The 18,421-nt window shown below is 39.3% G+C and overlaps 1 protein-coding gene across 1 annotated transcript in view; it reads right to left on the bottom strand.

Annotated features, from left to right (window-relative positions):
• EYS (eyes shut homolog) overlaps nucleotides 1-18,421 on the bottom strand; it is an 888,772-nt gene that overhangs the window by 491,905 nt on the left and 378,446 nt on the right. Inside the window, exon 23 of the mRNA XM_064448569.1 lies at nucleotides 1,609-1,808. Within this exon, the coding sequence (XP_064304639.1) occupies nucleotides 1,609-1,808 (200 nt within the window). The remainder of the gene's footprint in view (nucleotides 1-1,608; nucleotides 1,809-18,421) is intronic.

Below are 18,421 nucleotides of genomic sequence, written 5' to 3'. Positions count from 1 at the left end.
CTGTGTCCAGACCTGGAGCCCTCAGCACAAGAAGGACATGGAGCTGTTGGAGTAGGTCCAGAGGAGGGCCACAAAAATGATCAGAGGGCTGCAGCACCTCTCCTGTGAGGACAGGCTGAGAGAGTTGGGGTTGTTCAGCCTGGAGAAGAGAAGCCTCTGGGCAGACCTTACTGCAGCCTTTCAATATATAAAGGGGGCTTATAAGAAAGATGGAGACTTTTTACCAAGGCCTGTAGCAATAGGACAGGGGGCAATGTTTTTAAGCTGAAAGAGGGTAGACTTAGATTGGATATAACAAAGACTTTTTTTATGATGAGGGTGGTGAGACACTGGAACAGGTTGTCCAGAGAAGATGTGGATGTCCCATCCCTGGAAGTGTTCAAGGTCAGGTTGGATGGGGCTTTAAGCAACCTGATCCAGCGAAAGATGTCCCTGCCCATGGCATGGGGTTGGACTGGATGATCTTTAAAGATCGCTTCCGAACTCAAAATATTTTGTGATTCTATGATCATTAATATAATTATTGTGTCTCATTTGACATGTTGAGATTTTATCTGTTAATCTGTTTGTATGCCTCAAGAGCCACTGTAACTTCACCATTTAGTTGTGGGATAGAAATTAATCACAGATGATGATCCTCTCAGATTCTGGAAAACAATGCCAGCAATCAGTGCAAATATTTGCTTAAATTACAACAACAGTAATTCCTGGCTGTCCATGGGCTATTTGCCTTGTTAATTCTGTTGAATATTAATGAAATTCTGTAATTATTAACAGAAGGACACACAAAGGATCAACAGGTGGAAACTGAGCTACAGATTGGAAGTAATACATTTGATTCTTTATCTTCTTCATTTCATAAGGAACAAAATTAGTTTCCTTTCTTATAGTACATTATAAACCTACCGAACTGTTACACACAACTAAGAATGATCACTCTTGCCTTAAGGTTAGCAGGTGTGGTTTTTTGAATAGAACTACTATCCTTGAACTTCTTGAACTTTTGGCCATCAATCAAAATCCATATATTGAACACATGATTGCATAGGGGAAGATATTTATGCTTCATTCTTAAGTATGTTCATAAAATAATTTCTTAGTATTTAGTATTTCTACAAATGTAGCAACTGAATAGGGACATAATTGTGAGTTGATACATTTATTAGACGTAGCAGAGAATAATGCATACGATCTATAGAGTAGCTAATTTTAAAGGAGCTTCACTATATTACAGTGTATGCATGTCTGTGCACACATACTACACAAACTACCTGTCATCTAAATTTGATTGCAAATTAATTTTCTCTTTGAGTACAAAATGCAGGAGTACATACATATCTGTAAACATAATGATTTTAAATTTTTTACGGTCAGTTGAACTTAAAAGGTTACACAAAGGATTCTGAAAAAGCACTAGAAGGTAAGTTCCCAGATAAAGGGCCTGATGTTGAACAGTGAATGGCTTAAGATAATTATATTTTTGAGTACTAGTTTGAGCATCAAATCCAAGTGAGTTCATGTACTGCAAATAGTAACAACACTGCCCTGAGATCTTAGCAAAACAATGTGTATTAACTAAAGCAGTTATATAACAGTATTCATACTAACCTGCAATGAAAAGCTCTTCCAGGTCCATCAACACATACGCCTCCGTTATAACAGAGAACTGAGTTCAGTGTGGGCTCACTGCAAACATCAACATCAACTTCACAAAACCTGCCAGTGTACCCACTCAGGCAAGTACAAACAAATGCACTGACTGCATCTTGACAAGAACCTCCATTAATGCAGGGAGCAGATTCACATTCCTGAGGAGAGAAATAACAACACATTGACTACACAGCTTTAAAACACATTACTTATTCATTCATATGAGCAGCAAGTGCAAGAGACTGAACCTGCAGATTAGGAAATGGGTGTTGGACTTTTTTATTGTCTGATAAGCAAAAGTCTCTAAGTTGGGGCAATTTTTGTTTACATAGAGATCCTTTGATTACAACTTCTACTCAGTCTTGAAACTATGGTTGTTCCTGCTAATTAAGCTTGGAGAAATGCAAATGTGTTTTTATATAAGCAGTCTTGCAGACATAAGTATGTGCTTCCCACTCATGATTCCTTTATTAAAACTTTAAAGCACGTTTTCGATCCATAACAATTATTCCTCCTAAGTTTTTACAGTAGGGGCTATTGCAGTGAAAAAAGCCATATTAGTAAGACAATTCTGGACAGAATAAAAAATTACTTATATTAACCAACACACACAAGCCTTTTATCAGTATTTCCTGATAAATGCTTTCTTACTATCAATTAATGCATAATATTGCAAATAGAAACATGTGGAAATGTTTATGTGTTCACATAATAATTCTCTCTGATAAAGCTGATGTGAAAGTCATCAAATTCAAACTATGCATGGTAGCAGCAAATGAATGTTTCTCCAGAATTACGTGAGAGTTTAGCTAGTGCAATTGCCAGTGCAAAAAATGTAGTTTTGCCCTGGAGCACAGAAACCTAGTTTTTGCCTATATCCCAAAGGAGTTTTATTTTGCTGCTACCACCAAAATAGTCTAGCTAAATCCAGTATTTTGAGTTTATTCTCACACTCCTGTAACTTTAGAAGGTTTAATTCTTTAAGGATATCCAAGGGCACTCAGATTTTCTGCAGGTACTGCAGTTGCTTTGACAGAATGTAAATTCAAATATCCATGGAGAATTGTGAGAAAACAACTTATTTTCCTATAAGCTCTCCAGCTGGGTGTATAAAGGATGATTTATTAGTGAGCATTACTAAACTAATTGAATTATACATCCCACAGGAAGATGGGGATAGTTCTAGAGACTGCCAAAAATCCTGTGTCTAGGTGCTAGAAGTAGTCTTTTGCTATACTAATTACATTTGTTCTTGGCAAACATAAGGCTTCTTTGTTTTGTTTATTAAAAAAAAATCTCAATTCACAGTTCCAACTTTCTGGCTTTTTTTCTATTCCAGTAACTTCTCTTGTATAGTCTTCTTAATCTGTATTCACTTGTAACCTCTACTACTTCTGTTTTTACTTCTTTGCTTATTAGCAGAATAAATTTAAAATCTATCAATTAATGGATCAAATTTTTACCTAATTATAATTCAAAAGTTAAAATTCAAAAAACATCAACATCAAAGTAACTAAGGGTAAGTTCAAAGCTTGGCCAAATGTTCAGTTTTGGCTCAATACACCATCACAGTCATAGCAAGTTGCAAACTTAATGTAAAACTTTTTTAGTATTGTTGGAAAAATTTGCAGAAGTGCTAATTAGTTTTTACAGTAACATAAAAATGAGACAGTTTGTACGAAAGAAATCACACCTACTACTTTCCAGTATATTTTGGTACACTGCACTTAAAATTTCGTTATTAAACTTTCAAAAAACCAGAGTACACTCTATTACCAGAGGAGGCTAGTCTGCACAGTTCTTAACTCGGACAAGAAAACTGTTTCAGTAAACAGACACACAACTACGTTAAAAATGCCACAAATAACTCTGTGTGTGGTAGGTGAGCTACCACACCACCACCAAATGCTGTAACTCGTAGTCTAAAAGAACAAGGACATGACATGGCAAACTGAAGTTGCAACACAGCTATGACCAAGTCCTGCCTATCTTGGATCCTACCAGGGACTGACTTTACAGCTTGACATTAGGTAATAGCTGGCTCTACAGAAAATTCCCAACCACCCTGATTTCCTGAAGACAGGTTCACCTAACCACGAATGATACTTCAGTTTTGTCTTCCTTTTTATAATGGGAGATTGAATCTTAACTATGACCCCTAACCAGACAGTTCCTAAACCTGAGCAATAGCTGCAGGGACTCACAGCCTTAGAAATATTCCCTCTCTTCTCCAGTAGGGGAAAAAGACTTTCTTAGGAATCTCAGGTGCCCAGTTCCCAATCTGGTAAGATATCCTTTAAACTTTTCTTGCCTAGAAGTGACCAGATCCTGTCAAAGGAAAATTGCCTTTGAATAACTAAGAAACCTGGAAATTACCAAAATTATATTCACAAAGATAGGTCAATTTAGTTTTTCCAAAACACGAATTTGTTGAGATATGTGTCACAATTGCTCACTTCCTTATACTTCATTTTGTACCTTCTTACTTTCAACAGGGCTTTTAACCTTTACTAAATATGAAATACTATTTTGATTTGCATAATTTTTAAGCTTCAAAGACTTAACTTTACAGTATTCCTTCCAAATTTCAAATAACCTGAGTAAAACAAATATCACTACCTCTCCTGCAGTTAGAGAAAGCAGCATGGGCTTGGTCCCTTAGAAATGTATAATATTTAGTTGGCAGATACAGAGAATAAATACCAAGTTTAAATGGTGACAAATAGCTCAAGCTAACAGACTGAATGCTGTTCATCTGCAGATAAATATGGTTGACTGCATTTTCTTGCCATTAGAATAAAATGTTTGCCAGTAGCAGAAAAGAAACCTGTTTTGCAATAGCTCACTGATCATGAGGCTAGTTTCTCTCCTTCCTCTCCTCTCCTCGATCCCATTTTTGGGGGAAAGGAGATATACAGTGTTGTGAGCAAAAAGGAAGCTCTGTTACCATCACTACACACTCATACACTGATACTATTCCTGAAGTTGGCACTTTTATGGCAACTAAAGATTTGTAGATTATGTTACAGAACAAAAATGTACACTCTGATCTTGATCAGCAATCCAGGTCTGAAGCCCAAGAGTAATTTGACTTTCATTTCGTAGTGAAATCAAAGGGGAATAAACTACTTCTGGACTTGCCAGTGGTTTTAGATTATGAATGTTTCGGGTGCAGTTCTGACTGATGAGGTTCTTAATTCCTTCCTCTATTCCCTGCTATTTCCTCACCCCAAATCATGCTGCACTGTCTTAGTTGTGTCAGAATAATAGATTAAAATACATGTTAAAAACCCAAACCAAAACAGCAACAACAACAAAAACAGACCAGAGAAACCTTTTTAAAATATTTTTTGAAAGCCAGCTTTCTAATTTCTTTCTCAGCACATGACCCATAATCAGTTATGCAAGTGTAACCTGGAAACTATTGCGGGGGGGAGAACTATTTGAAGATGGGGACATATGGGAAGTTCTTAAGTCAGCACTGACACTTTGAAGGAACAGACAGAAATCATCAAAGTCTGACTGGAAGTTTTAAATTCTAACCAGATACAAAAAAAAGAGAAGACGATAGGTTGAAAAGGAATCTGTATTTAAGAAGTAAGAATGCAAGTCCTCTTGATAAGGCTTTTTAAAGTTGTTTTCTAAATATATTTATTTTAACTTGAACTACTAATGCTTGTGGAGGCAGGAGCAACTGTCTGCAGAAGTTTGTCCTTTGTTAGTGTGACATCACCTCTGTTTTAAATAGCCATGTGCAGGAATAGTGAGAAGAAGGTAACCATGATGCATTGCCTTAAGATTCCAAATGCCACAGCAGATACCAGTGTATTCAACAAAGTAGGCAGAAATCAGTATTCCCTTTTGACAGATAGCGTATTTGCAAGATGACTGAATGCACTGGCAGCATAAAAGGATCTCATGGGGGGACTTTATAATTTTCATGCTGACATCTGACAAGAAACACATGAAAAAGTTTCATTGGAAGGTGAAGAAATAAGTATGAATGTACCAGGATCAGGAGTAGTTAAACCAGCTCGCGGTTCCTGAACAGAACTGCCAGTCCATCTATGTGCAGTGTCACTTACTCCAAGATGAAATCTATGCGCATAGAGCAAATACTTCATTACAACATTTATTCCTATTATGACTGTGTAACTTATACCAACAATTTGCTAGCAATGAATTATTAAAAAAAACAAAAAAACCCACCCAAATAACAAAATACCAAAATGAAACTTCCCCCCAAAATCACAAAATTACTTTCAGTTCCCTGGTGGGTTCTCAGCAAAAATATTCCATTTGGAAAGCGGAGAAAGTGCTGAGATCTTCAGGTACCACCGAGCAGTCATAACACTGAAAGACTGAGGGGCAGTAACATTGAGGACAGCTTTTTGTGTTTTTTACTTTTGAGTCCTCAGGACTTTCTTTTTTTATTATTCTCTCAGATTTCTTTATTTCTTTCATGCAACATTTTCATTTTTAGTCTCATCGGAGAACACAGAAAATCTTGTCCTTTGGCTGGGGCCCCTTCAGGGTGTGAACAGGAGGCATAAGGCTTTCTTGTTGCTGCAGCACTGTATGGGTTGTGTGTATGACACAATCAGCCCGGCCTCGTAGGCCTACTGTACTCTTGCCCCAAGCAGTAACACACTATTCCAGGCCTTGCACATTGCTTCTTTTAAAAAGAGAAATTGAGGTAATTCAGATATCTCTCTGGTGCAATCCTGTTAAAACAGCTTTACGTGGCAAGGTTTTGTTTAGAAAGGGGGCTGCAGGGTGGCCTCTGTGAGGAGCGGCTGGGGCTGCCCCGTGCCGGGCACGGCCGGCTCCAGCTGGCTCCAACCCACCCACCCCAGGGCACGGCCGAGCCCCACAGCCGCGGTGGTGGAGCCCCAGGGAAAGCTTATTAAGAAAGGGTAAAAAACATGGTGCCACTAAGTGTGAGAGAGAGGAGTAATGAAAAAGTGTGAAAAACAGCCCTGCAGACGCGAAGGTCAGATAAGAAGGAGGGGGAGGTGGTGCTCCAGGCAATCTCTGCTGGGGATTCCCCTGAAGCCCCCAAAGACCATGGTGAAGTGGGTTGGCCCCTCCAGCCCATGGAGGACACAGTGGAGCAGATACCCACCCTGCTACATGTGTGAACACCACGCCACAGCAGGCTGATGTCCCCCAAAGGAAGCTGCAGCCCATGGAAAGAAGCCAACACAAGAGGATGTTTTCTGGCAGGTTGTATGAAATTGTTTTAGGTTTTCACAGACAGCAAATTAAATTAATCTTCCCCAAGCTGAGTCCGTTTTGCCTATGACGGTAACTGGTGACCACAACCAATCTCCCTGTCCTTATATTGACCCACAGGCTTTTCTTCTTACCTGCTCCCCCTGCCCTGATGAGGCAGGGGAGTGCAAGAGCAGATGGGTGGACATTTCGCAGTGAGGCGAAGTTAACTCACACACCTGTTTATTCATAGGCTGTAAAACTTTCTTTTCTGTCATATCTGAGCAAGTAACCTGTCCAAACGGGGCTATAATGCCTAGCTTTTTCTGTGGCCATCATTGCTCTCCATCTTTTCCCTTTCTGTTTTCTAGTTTGTTCCCTTCACAGGCAGCTTCAGTCAAATCCATGCAGCCCTCTACCTCCAAGGAAACCAGAAAGCCAGAAGAGGTGCCACTCAGGCCTCATCTTGTCAGGTTCTTCCTGCTCTAAAGGGGTTTGTTCCTTCCACTGTCACCAAAAAATGAAGATAAATGCCCCTTATTAACTTCAGTCAAGGTGCTCTCCTCATTCCTCAAACATCATCACATCTGTAAACGATGCCCAGTGCTCACACTTTACAGCATACCAGTAGTCCCCAGCTCATCTTTTAAAACAGCTTCAAGAAGCTCCCTTATAAATAAATGAAATTATACAACAAAATAGAAATTATCCAATTGTAATTACTTGAATAGAGTTTTTATCAACTTTTCATTTTGCCAGTATGACACATTTTATTCTCATCCAAGTATCTCTCAGTTTTCTTATACCTGATCTGCTTAGAGTAAATCAGGAGGGCTCCCTTTCAGCCCCACCCAAGTCTGTTTTTCTGTGAAGCATACACTTTTCCCATTTTGATCTAACAAGGAATCCTTTGAGTTTATGTGTTTTTAACAGGCAATGACCTTGGAAAAGATTTGAAAGTTATAATGGACAAGCTATCAACATGAACTCCCATTGCAATGCTATGGAAAAAATTGCTAATGCTATCCTTAAGTCTTCAGAGAGGGGAACTGTAACTTGCACTTAGACAGGTGATTATTCCTCTTTTTATGGCTAGGGGAAACTGAACCATTGTGCCAAGTTCTAAATTCTGTTTTTTATAAAGGATGTCAGAAAACTGATAATATAAAATGATTTAGATACCATGCCTAACAGGAAGCTAAGGAAAATAACACTTAACAGAATTTTTAGGATAGGATTTTTTTTCAAAAACATTATTACATCATATATCTTATTTTCACATGATACTGCTGAAAACATAAGTAATATTTATGTCTTAAAAAATGATTAGACAAATTAATGGAGTCCCAGTCTGTTTCTAAAAGTAAGTTATTTGCTATACGAAGTTCCAGAACTTTTGATGGTTCTGTGAGTGTTCTTAGGTTTAGTTTATCACCAAGAAAATTGAGAGGGAGAGACATAATGGAAGTGCATAGCTATTTTCACAAGAAGTATTATGTATTAACAAGTATTTTAACTCTCAGAGAAAGTCAGTACAAAAACAACTACCTGGATCCCCAAACCTAGATATACCCAGCTAGAGATAAGGTCCAACTTCAGTACTGAGGGTCAGCCACTGTAAAACTATCAAAAGTAGTTGATGCTCCACCTCCTTATGTTTTTAAATAAAGACTGGATATATCTCTAGAACATACGCTTTAAGCAAATGTAAGATAAATATAAGTATTAGTTTCCATGGTGCTGTAAACAAAAGGAATATACAGACTTCTGACAGGATAACAGAATAGTGATTTTTTTTGCTTTATTTTTATTGAATTATTGTTATGATACATGTAAGTCCTCATTGATTTTCTTAGCATAGCAAGACAATTTCAAAGTCAAGGGAAAAAGGTGATAGAGTATTAAGAATTCCAGTTATGCAACTCTTTTAAGGGTAGTTTGAGAATCCTTAGTTCAAAAAATGCAAAACAAGATCCACTACATTTACTAGAGCACAATAATTTATTATTTCTTGTTCTCTGAATGTCATGGTGTAGTAAATCTTGTTTGAACTAGGAAAGGGACAACTGTCCCTTAAGAGAGCCCAGCTGGCATGGAACAGTCCACTGGTTCTGCTGGCAGGGAACTGTTGTGAAATCTGGACTCCAGCAACTGACCTAGAAAGGCACAGCACTTTACTCAAGGCATAGTGCTCCCTTATCCAAACCTGTGGGTCCATACTGACATCTACCCTAAGATGTTCCAACATTCTACATATCACACTATATAATTTCCACAGTCACAATCCATAGCTTTAAATAATTATGAAGGGACACATTCTAGCAAATTAATAAAAATAGGGAAAATACATATTATTTGAAAGTTCAACTCTGTTTCTTAAAACAAAACCTAGAAGTGCAATTTAGAAGTTAGGAATTTTTTTTCCTTTTCCTACAGAAAGGACTACTTTTCATTAGCCCTTGGAAATTCTGATTGGAAATAAAAAACTATTTCTAACAACACTTCAGAGTTTATTTCTATACAAGAGATTCAAGGCAAAAAATATTTGCCATGATAGATGTATTTTTATTTAAGTGAAGTTTTGTTTTGTATCAGAAAAGGTAATTACAATGCGGACTAAAAACTCATGCAAATCCCCTATGAAGACTGCAAACATACATACGCTATTTTCAGACCTACTTTTTTACATATTTGTATGTGTGTGGTGTGTTTTATGGTCTAATTTCCTGTGAACACTTATCATATAAAGCCCCAAGTAGCATTTGCTGTTTCATTTCTTTGTAGACGACTATGAAGTGATTAACTCTAAGTGAAGGCTTGAAACAGAAAAAGGTAGTGGCCTTAAACACCAGTTCAGGGAGTGGAAGGAGGCATCCTGGTATCTGTGAGAAAACTGGGTTACAGGTAGAAGTCACTGACTTATAGAAGGCAGAACCAAACAGAGCTTTAAAACTTGAATTTGATGGAGTTGAAAAGAAAGAGATAAAGAAATTCAAAGATAGATACTGCACCAGAAAAGAAACATGCTTTCAGATGTCATGCTTCCAGTCATTTAATGATAGGACTGAGGGCAAAATTATTCTCAGCTCAAAACCAGAGGTTTTTGTGATAAACAAGAGCCATGTGGTTAAGGGTTTGGATTAGAGTAAAAAAAAAAGTAGGCAGAAAGGAAATCAATGCTGTAAATAAGTGCTTTGGAAACCAATTCATGTGCTAAAGCAAGGTGTTGTACATACAAAATATGGTATGCATATGGTTTTTAATGCACCCTGAATCTAGATTTACAAAAAAAAAAAAGCCTAAGTTTACAGTATTACTTCATAGGAAATGGACAATTTAATATTTTAATATGATTTCCTAGTTACGCAAAACAGCCATGGTTCAGTGCATTGGAGAGAAACTATACATATCCAGTTCTTTTCAAAGATATTCTACCACAGTATAATTTATCATATGTGCAACCATCCGATTTAATTACAAATGCTATAAAGAGACCAAAAGGCCCAGGTTTCCTTTCCTAAGTTTGAAATAGCACTTAGTTTAAACTGCGTGGTTCACAAAGTTATGGACTTTTCCATTCCTGTGGGAGTTTGAAGCGCACTCTTACTTTTGGGATAAATCTCAATAGTGTTGCTACCATGTAAAAGCCTGAGATTTACATTAACAATTGAGATGAATGCTCCAGATGCCTATTTCTATTTTACATTAAACAAAATTACAAACAAAGTGTATTTTTCTAACCAGCAGCATTATTACTCTGGGGTTTTTTCTGTAAAATTTTTGTTAATATCATCATATATACATCTTGTTTAATTATTAACTTTCTAAAGCTTTTTCATTTGGTGGATTAAATATACATACAAATTTTTTTTGAATGAACCACAAAAACTTATTTCCATATTTCAGAATGTTGCTTTTATCCAACACCATTCAATTCAAAATGAGTTAAAAATGCCCAAAATATTTTGCTTTGAAACTTTGCATTATGGACACCAGAAGAAGAGAAAATAATAGAAGTACACCTATTCTTTGGACAACAATACAGAGCAGGAACATAGTGGATCAGACCAGTGCTCTATCTCGCCCAGTATTCTGTCCATAACAGTGGTGGAGAGAAAGCCACTGTAGGGAAATTACGTGAACTTTGCCACTTCCTACAGTGTGTGTCCCATGCACCCTCCCAGCAGGCAGAACTGTCTAATCAGACATGATAATCACTACTTCCCTGACTGGTTAATTTATCATACATTTATGGACCTGTTGTCCCTGACTTGCCTAATTTTTCTGAACCTAGTAAGAGACCAACTGCCTCCCCAGCCTTCTGTGGCAGCAAGTTCTAGAGGCTCTCTGCCTTCTGTGAAAGAAAGTATTTTTATTTCCCCCAAATGTTTCTTCAACTATTTTCATCATGTCCCCTCCAGTTCTTTTACTACAGAATTTGGTGAAGAAATTTTCCATTTAAGCTTATCTACCACTGCCATAGTTTTCTCAACCTTAATTACAGTCCCCTCAGTCTTCTCTTCAAATCACATTTGGTCCAAATTCGGAATTGGGAAACCATGGCTTTCAGCCATTTAAATCTCTCCTTACAAGACAACTATTAAATACATATCACTTTTGTTGCCCTCCGCAGCCTTTCTAACTCTACTACATCCTCCTTGAGATGCAAGGTCCAGAACTGTGCACAGTACCCAACATGTGAGCCCACTCAGGTTTTATACAGCAGTAATACCATGCCCTCTCTTGTTTGCCATATCCTTCCTGATCATGCCCAGTGGGTTTTTTTTGTTCATCTTCACTGTGACTGCACATTGAGACAACAATTTTGGAGAACTATCAATGATTGCTCCAAGTCTTCCTTCCTGAGTTGTAACTGACAGTTCTGAATTCAGCTGTAGGTAAGTACTCGGCTATTTTCCCCTAGATACATTATCTTACACTGAAGCTTATCCACCACTTTTTCACTCTCTCCATTCTGTGAGGTCCTTCTGGCATTCCTCAAATGCAAAGAATTCACTGAGCTTCTCTTGCTATGGCCTTACCCTGAGTGCCCATTTTACACTTTAGCCATCAAGCAATCCCACCAGTTCCCTACCTGGCTTCCTGGTTTTGACAGCTGTGAAGAGCTTTTTACAAGTTAGAGTATCCTTTACAAAGCACTGTTCAATTCGTGTTTTAGCTTTTTTCAATTCCTGCCAATGTTTGAACTAATGTGTTTTATGGACTTTTCTGTTCTTCCCATGTGGGCAAGCTTTCCATTTGTTAAAATGCCAGTTCTTCCCTGTGACATCCTTAAGTTTTCTCCTTAAGTCACTCAGGGGCTTTGGACCACTTTGTGCTCTTGAATTGTGGCACATATTTTACTGGGGCTTTTAACATACTATTTGTTTAATAGCCCCTAGTGTGTTTGTAAGTTTCTTGTGGTTTTGACTTGCTCCTCTTAAGATACTTGACAATCCACCTCATTTTTACATAGTTTCCTTTCCTGAAATTGAATGTCTATCTGCTGGATTTATTTGGCATACTCTCTCATGCTACAGTCATAAACCTAGCTGTATTACAGTCACTAACAGACATCACCTCTGTCATTAACACCTCTTGAGCCAGATGCTGGTCTTTTCACAGCCATGCTGAACATCAGTCATGCTGAGATTTTAAGTCCTGTCATTCTTAAACATGCTCTTCTATACTTGGCAGCATTTCCCAAGCATCTAGTTTAAATATTCCCCTACAATCATTTTAATTTTCATTCAGTAGCCCAGTTCCATGATGATAAAAGTCCAATCCATTCTTGTACAGGCTCCTCCAACTTTAAAAGGTTTTCCATTTCCAACTGCATTTGAGTTCCTTTTGTCTATACCAGCATATTACTCACTCATGTAATGGGGCTGAACCTCTGTCTGCCTCTCAGGTCTCACATGGAACTACCTTTCAAAGAAAGCTACATGCATGTCCTACACTTCATTTTCCTGCCCAGCCTGAATTTATAACCTCAAGAACATCCCTCCTACACCTTCCTCCATTGCTGGTTATCATCACGGGTCACAATTACTGGCTCCTTTCCAGTACACTGAGGTAATGCCTCTGGAGATACTGAGAGACACACTACCTTTCCAGGTGCAAAGCAGATCACTTTGTACCCAAGGCTTCTTTGATGTCATAAACCCAGCTACCTGGCTAGCTAAAAATTGAATAGTCCTGGTTTTTAAGATACTCTGTTGCTAGAGCATCCTTGATACAAGAGCATACTGTGATATCAGTTGGTAAGCTTTTCTTGTCTAAGAGATCAGAAATATCCTTATCAGTGAGATGTCCTCCTCCCCAAGGCTTTTGTACTCTCTAGAAGCAGACGGCTTACCACTTCGGAGGTGAAACTCCTCTGCAACATTCTTGTAGGTCTCAACCATTTCTCTACTTCTCCTATTTCTATTCTCTATTTTTCTATTACTTCCCCATTTAATAGAATCTCCAATTCAGTCACTGCTACTTAAAATAAACTTATTACCCCAGGGCCAGGAGGTCCTTGCAGTGTTACACACACTGAAATTGTGCCATGGGTGGCTGATCACCCCTGTTGTGCTTTGTAGGATAAAGTGGCTATTTTCCTCTCCTCCCACCCTTAGATTTACCTATCTGCATCTTGAGCATAAACTACATTATTTTTTTGAAGTTTACACTAGTTTAGCTTCATTGAAGAAACTACTTATCTTGCTCAACCCTCTTTAAACTAGTTAGCAATAGGTTAAAAGTACTCAAGAGTGTGAAGAAGTCCTACACATGCACAAACAAGAGCATCCAGCTCATTTGAGGCTCTTTGTACATTCACCAATGTTTGCCATACACGCATATGCTGCATGTATACAGAGAGAATTCTGGGGAGGGGATTCTACTCTCTGGTTTACCTATTATAGCCCATTAGGACCCAGCCATCATGGTCAGCGGAGTCTTGACTCACTAACGAAATGCAAATGTCCATTTCAAAATCAGCTGAACAGCTCTGCAGATGTCCCTGAATATTCACCACATTTTCACTGACTACAGTAAGCCCACAGACAACTAGCTTTCATAAAGACACCTCAGGTTAGGCAAGCTGAATACTACTGTTCTTCCCAATCAAATTACAGATAATTACATGGCTGTCAAGTCTCAAGTCTTTCGTGCAATCTGGCAAGTCCTGAACAACTGCTTATTTGCTTGGACTAGCAGAATATTGTTCTCTGACTCCACATGTGCATCAGCTGTGTGCCTAGAAGATTAGCTGGTTCTCCTGATTTCCCCCTTGCTTGTCTTTTATGAAAACTGAGAGAAAAGATCAGTAAAACCAGACAAAATCATCCCAGGATGCAGTCTGATCACAGCATCCTATCAGATACAAGCAGAAGCACCAACAAGCTGAATACCCTCCTGCGTAAAACCTCAATGCACTTTTTGCTCCCTTTTTGACAGCATGAGACAGCCTTAGCTGAGCATGGAAGAAGCACAATTGCAAATGACTTCTCATCAGTCATAGAAAAAAAAAAAAAGACAAAATAAGTATGAAATAATGTCTGTTATTAATATCATACTGACCATCTTAGCAGTCTCTGTCTACCTATAGCAGAGAGAAAATATCAATTTCAGTTCTATACATTCATCTTACAATTTCAAAAATATGCAAATGCCAAAGGAAATAATGTGTATTGCAAATAATCCTTTTCTTTTTTTTCTTAGTCTTCCTGGAATGAAATCTATAAATGAGGGAACAATTGAAATTGTAGTAGATGGGAAAGTTCCAATATCCACACTCCATATTAGATATGCAAAAGTTATAGGTTGTATCTATAAAGATATGAAGTGCTTATTTTTTTCCTAAAAGTATTAGACAACCTGAGAAAGTCTTGAAGTGTATTTTCTGGCAAACTATATTACAACACATACAGAGGATGAAAAAATCCAAGATGAAAAATCTAAAAAGTCCAAGTATGTCTAGGGAAATATTTACATATGCACACACATAAATATATTTCATTTTTCAATTGGTTATTTGAATCAGCTTAGTTGCTGACCTTACCTGGCTGTGTAATGCACACCCAGACACTCTCTCTTTCCCTCCTCAACAGGACAAGGGAAGAAAAAATAAGATGACAAAGCTCATGGGTTGATAAGGACAGAGAGATCACTTACCAATTACTGTCACAGGCAAAACAGGCTTGACTCAGGGAAAACTCATTTAAGTTACTGCCCATTAGAAATAGATTTTTGGACAGTGAGAAACATACACTGCTCCTGCATGGGCTCCTCTCCACAGGCTGCAGGTCCTGCCCAGAGCCTGCTCCTGTGTGGGCACTCCATGGGCTGCAACTCTTTCAGCGAATATCCACATGCTGTGGAGCAGGGTCCTCCATGGGCTGCAGTGTGGCATCTACTCTGGCTGGTCCTCTCCACAGACTGTAGGGAAATATCTGCTCCACCAGAGTTCTTTCCAGGGTCTTCAGAGGAATCTCTGCTCCCGTGCCTGGAGCACCTCCTCCCCCTCCTTCTTCACTGACCTTGGTGTCTGCAGAGTTATTACACATTTTTTTCCTTACTCCTCTCCGCTGGTCAGTGTTTTCTACCCTTTCTTACTTTTCCTCTGAGGCTCCACCACCGCGGCTGCGGGGCTCGGCCGTGCCCTGGGGTGGGTGGGTTGGAGCCGGCTGGAACCGGCCGTGCCCGGCACGGGGCAGCCCCAGCCGCTCCTCACAGAGGCTGCCCTGCAGCCCCCCTCTAAAAGAAATCCTTGGCACCCACGCTCTATGGAGTTGCATAAACCTTAATATAAAGAAATGTATCTTCAAGTGAAGAAAATACTTAAGTGTATTTACCTGGATTAATTCCTGATTATTTTTTTTTTTTAAATATGTTATTCTAGAGGGAAACAATTACAGAGCACGAGCCTACCATGATTATCTAGATATGCACACCCCTACACAGTCAGAAAGCCTTGTTGATCGCTTTAAGACTTGCGTAGGCATGTCATACATCTAAGCAGGGTGAATGCAGTTTTGGAGCCTCTAAAATATGACACCTACAGCATAGTCTAATCTCGGAATCACACTGCATGCAAATAGAATGAATAACAAAAAATGAAGCCATCGTTCTGACAGACTTATGTGTCCGATGTATATGTATATTGTTTCTTCCTATGAATTTATAATCTATGCATTTTCAAACACCTCAGTATGAAATGTGGTTATCTTTTGAATATGATTTTATGCAGTTGTCTACAGGTCATTTAATCTCTCATTCTCTTAAAATGGAGGAAAGTGTAAATCATGGATGTTGCTAGAGAAAATATTACCCAAGGGTATTCTCTATTAGCATTGGCAACAGCTGATAATCATACAGATTTGCAATATCATATCATGATGCACACTCTGTTGAGTTGAATTACTTATTTTCTGACTTCTTTCTGTAAAGGAAGTTGGAAGATAATATTCCAGCTAGATTTACTCCTGTGTGAGACTGTCATGCATTTTCAACAGAAAAGTTATAGACCACACTTCCTTTCTGTAATATGAGATATTTTTAGTTATCTAGTACTTTCAGACATATATAAAAATCATGAAAGGTCCCTACATGCATACAGAAGTTCAAAAGAAGTTTGGATAACATTTTGGAATGTGTTTCTGATAATTCAGAAGCACAATATTAGAAGCCAGGTAACCCAAAGGGAGGCAGATCTCATGCCAGGCTTTCTCATGAGACCAAATACATTTAAAGGGATCACATTACAAGATCCGATTGAACTGTTTGGCACAGAACCTTAGAAAGTCTAAACCAATTCAATACTTTCACCAAAGGGTGACCAACATTGTAGGGGCTGGTCATTGTTACACCAGATGTAGTCAACTTCTACAAGCTGTTTTGCTGACCACAGTAATCTTCATGGCACAGACTCACACATACAGATGCCTTCTGATCCACAGCCATTCCCCATGATAATGCAAAAATATTCTTGAACTTAAGAGGAGGGAGTGGGCAGTGTATTTTGTACACCAAAGTCTAAGCCAAAGTATATTGGGTTTGCATGGCAAGACTTTCCTAGCGGGAGGGCTACAGGGGTGGCTTCTGTGAGAAGCTCCTAGAAGCTTCCCCCATGTCCAACAGAGCCAGTGCCAGCTGGCTCCAAGACAGACCTGCTGCTGGTCAAGGCCAAGCTCATCAACAACAGTGGTAGCTCCTCTGGGATAACATAAATACAAAAGGAGAACAAGAAAGAGAAAAAAAACACTGCGCAATTTCCGCTGGAGAGAGGATTGAGAATATGTGAGAAGAACAACCCTGCAGACACCAAGGTCAGTGAAGAAGGAGGGGGAGGAGGTGCCCCAGGCGCAGGAGCAGAGATTCCCCTGCAGCCCGTGGTGAAGACCTTGGTGAGGCAGGCTGTGACCCTGCAGCCCAGGGTGATTAACACTGGAGCAGATATCCACCTGCAGCCCGTGGAGGACCCCACACCGGAGCAGGTGGATCTGCCCAAAGGAGGCTGTGACCCCATGGGAAGCCCACACTGGAGGAGGATCTGGTCAGTACCCACAGTCCTATGGAGAGAGGAGCCCATGCTGGAGCAGGTTTGCTGGCAGGACTTGTGACCCCCTGGGGGACCCACACTGGAACAGTCTCTTCCTGAAGGATTGCAGCCCATGGGAAGGACCCACGTTGAAGCAGTTCACGGAGGACTGTCTGCCATGGGAAAGACCCCACGCTGGAGAAGGGGAAGAGTGTGAGGAGTCCTCCCCGAGGAGGAAGGAGCAGCAGAGACAGGGTGTGATGAACTGACCACAACCCCTCTTCCCCACCCGCCTGCACTGCTGGCAGGGAGGAGGTAGAGAAAATGGGGAGTGAAGTTAAGTCTGGGAAAAAGAGGGGGTGGGGGTAAAGTGTTTTAAGAATTTGTTTTATTTCTCATTACCTTACTCTGATTTTTTAATAAATCTAAGCTAATTTCCCCAATTTGAGTCTGTTTTGCCCACGATGGCAACTGATGAGTGATCTCTCCCTGTCCTTATTTCGACCCATGAGCCTTTTGTCATATTTTCTCTCCCTTGTCCAGCTGAGGAGGGACAGTGATAGAGTGGCTTTCATGGGCACCTGGCATCCAGCCAGGGTCAACCCCCTGCACACAGAATTCTACAACTAGCTGGATTTTGAAATTTTAAAAATGAGTCATGCCTACTTTCAGTGTAGAACACTGCATTTTGAGGTTTACTATTTAAATATACAGTTAAGCTATGGCAAATGGGGCTCACAATGCAAATTAGGTAGTTACATCAACCATCCTGAACTGAGGGATAACTGATTTTCAGGTAATGTTGGCTTAGCTGACTGTGGCTTTTCAGATTTATCATTCAAACGTCACCTGTAGAAGTTCTTCAGACATTTTCTCAATGGTCTTTTTTAATGCTGTTTCATGTAAGTAACAAATAATGAGCTTTTCAGATGGATTTGTAACAACTGAATTTCTGTCATGCATTTTCAATAAAATAACCTGTTCAGAAGTTACTTAAATAAGTTTCAAGTGGCTTATTACCCTTTCCCC

This window comes from Phalacrocorax carbo, chromosome 3, assembly GCF_963921805.1.
Source record: "Phalacrocorax carbo chromosome 3, bPhaCar2.1, whole genome shotgun sequence".
NCBI lineage: Eukaryota > Metazoa > Chordata > Aves > Suliformes > Phalacrocoracidae > Phalacrocorax > Phalacrocorax carbo.
The sequence above is the reverse complement of the archived record's forward strand: the minus strand, read 5'-3'. Positions and strand labels throughout refer to the sequence as shown.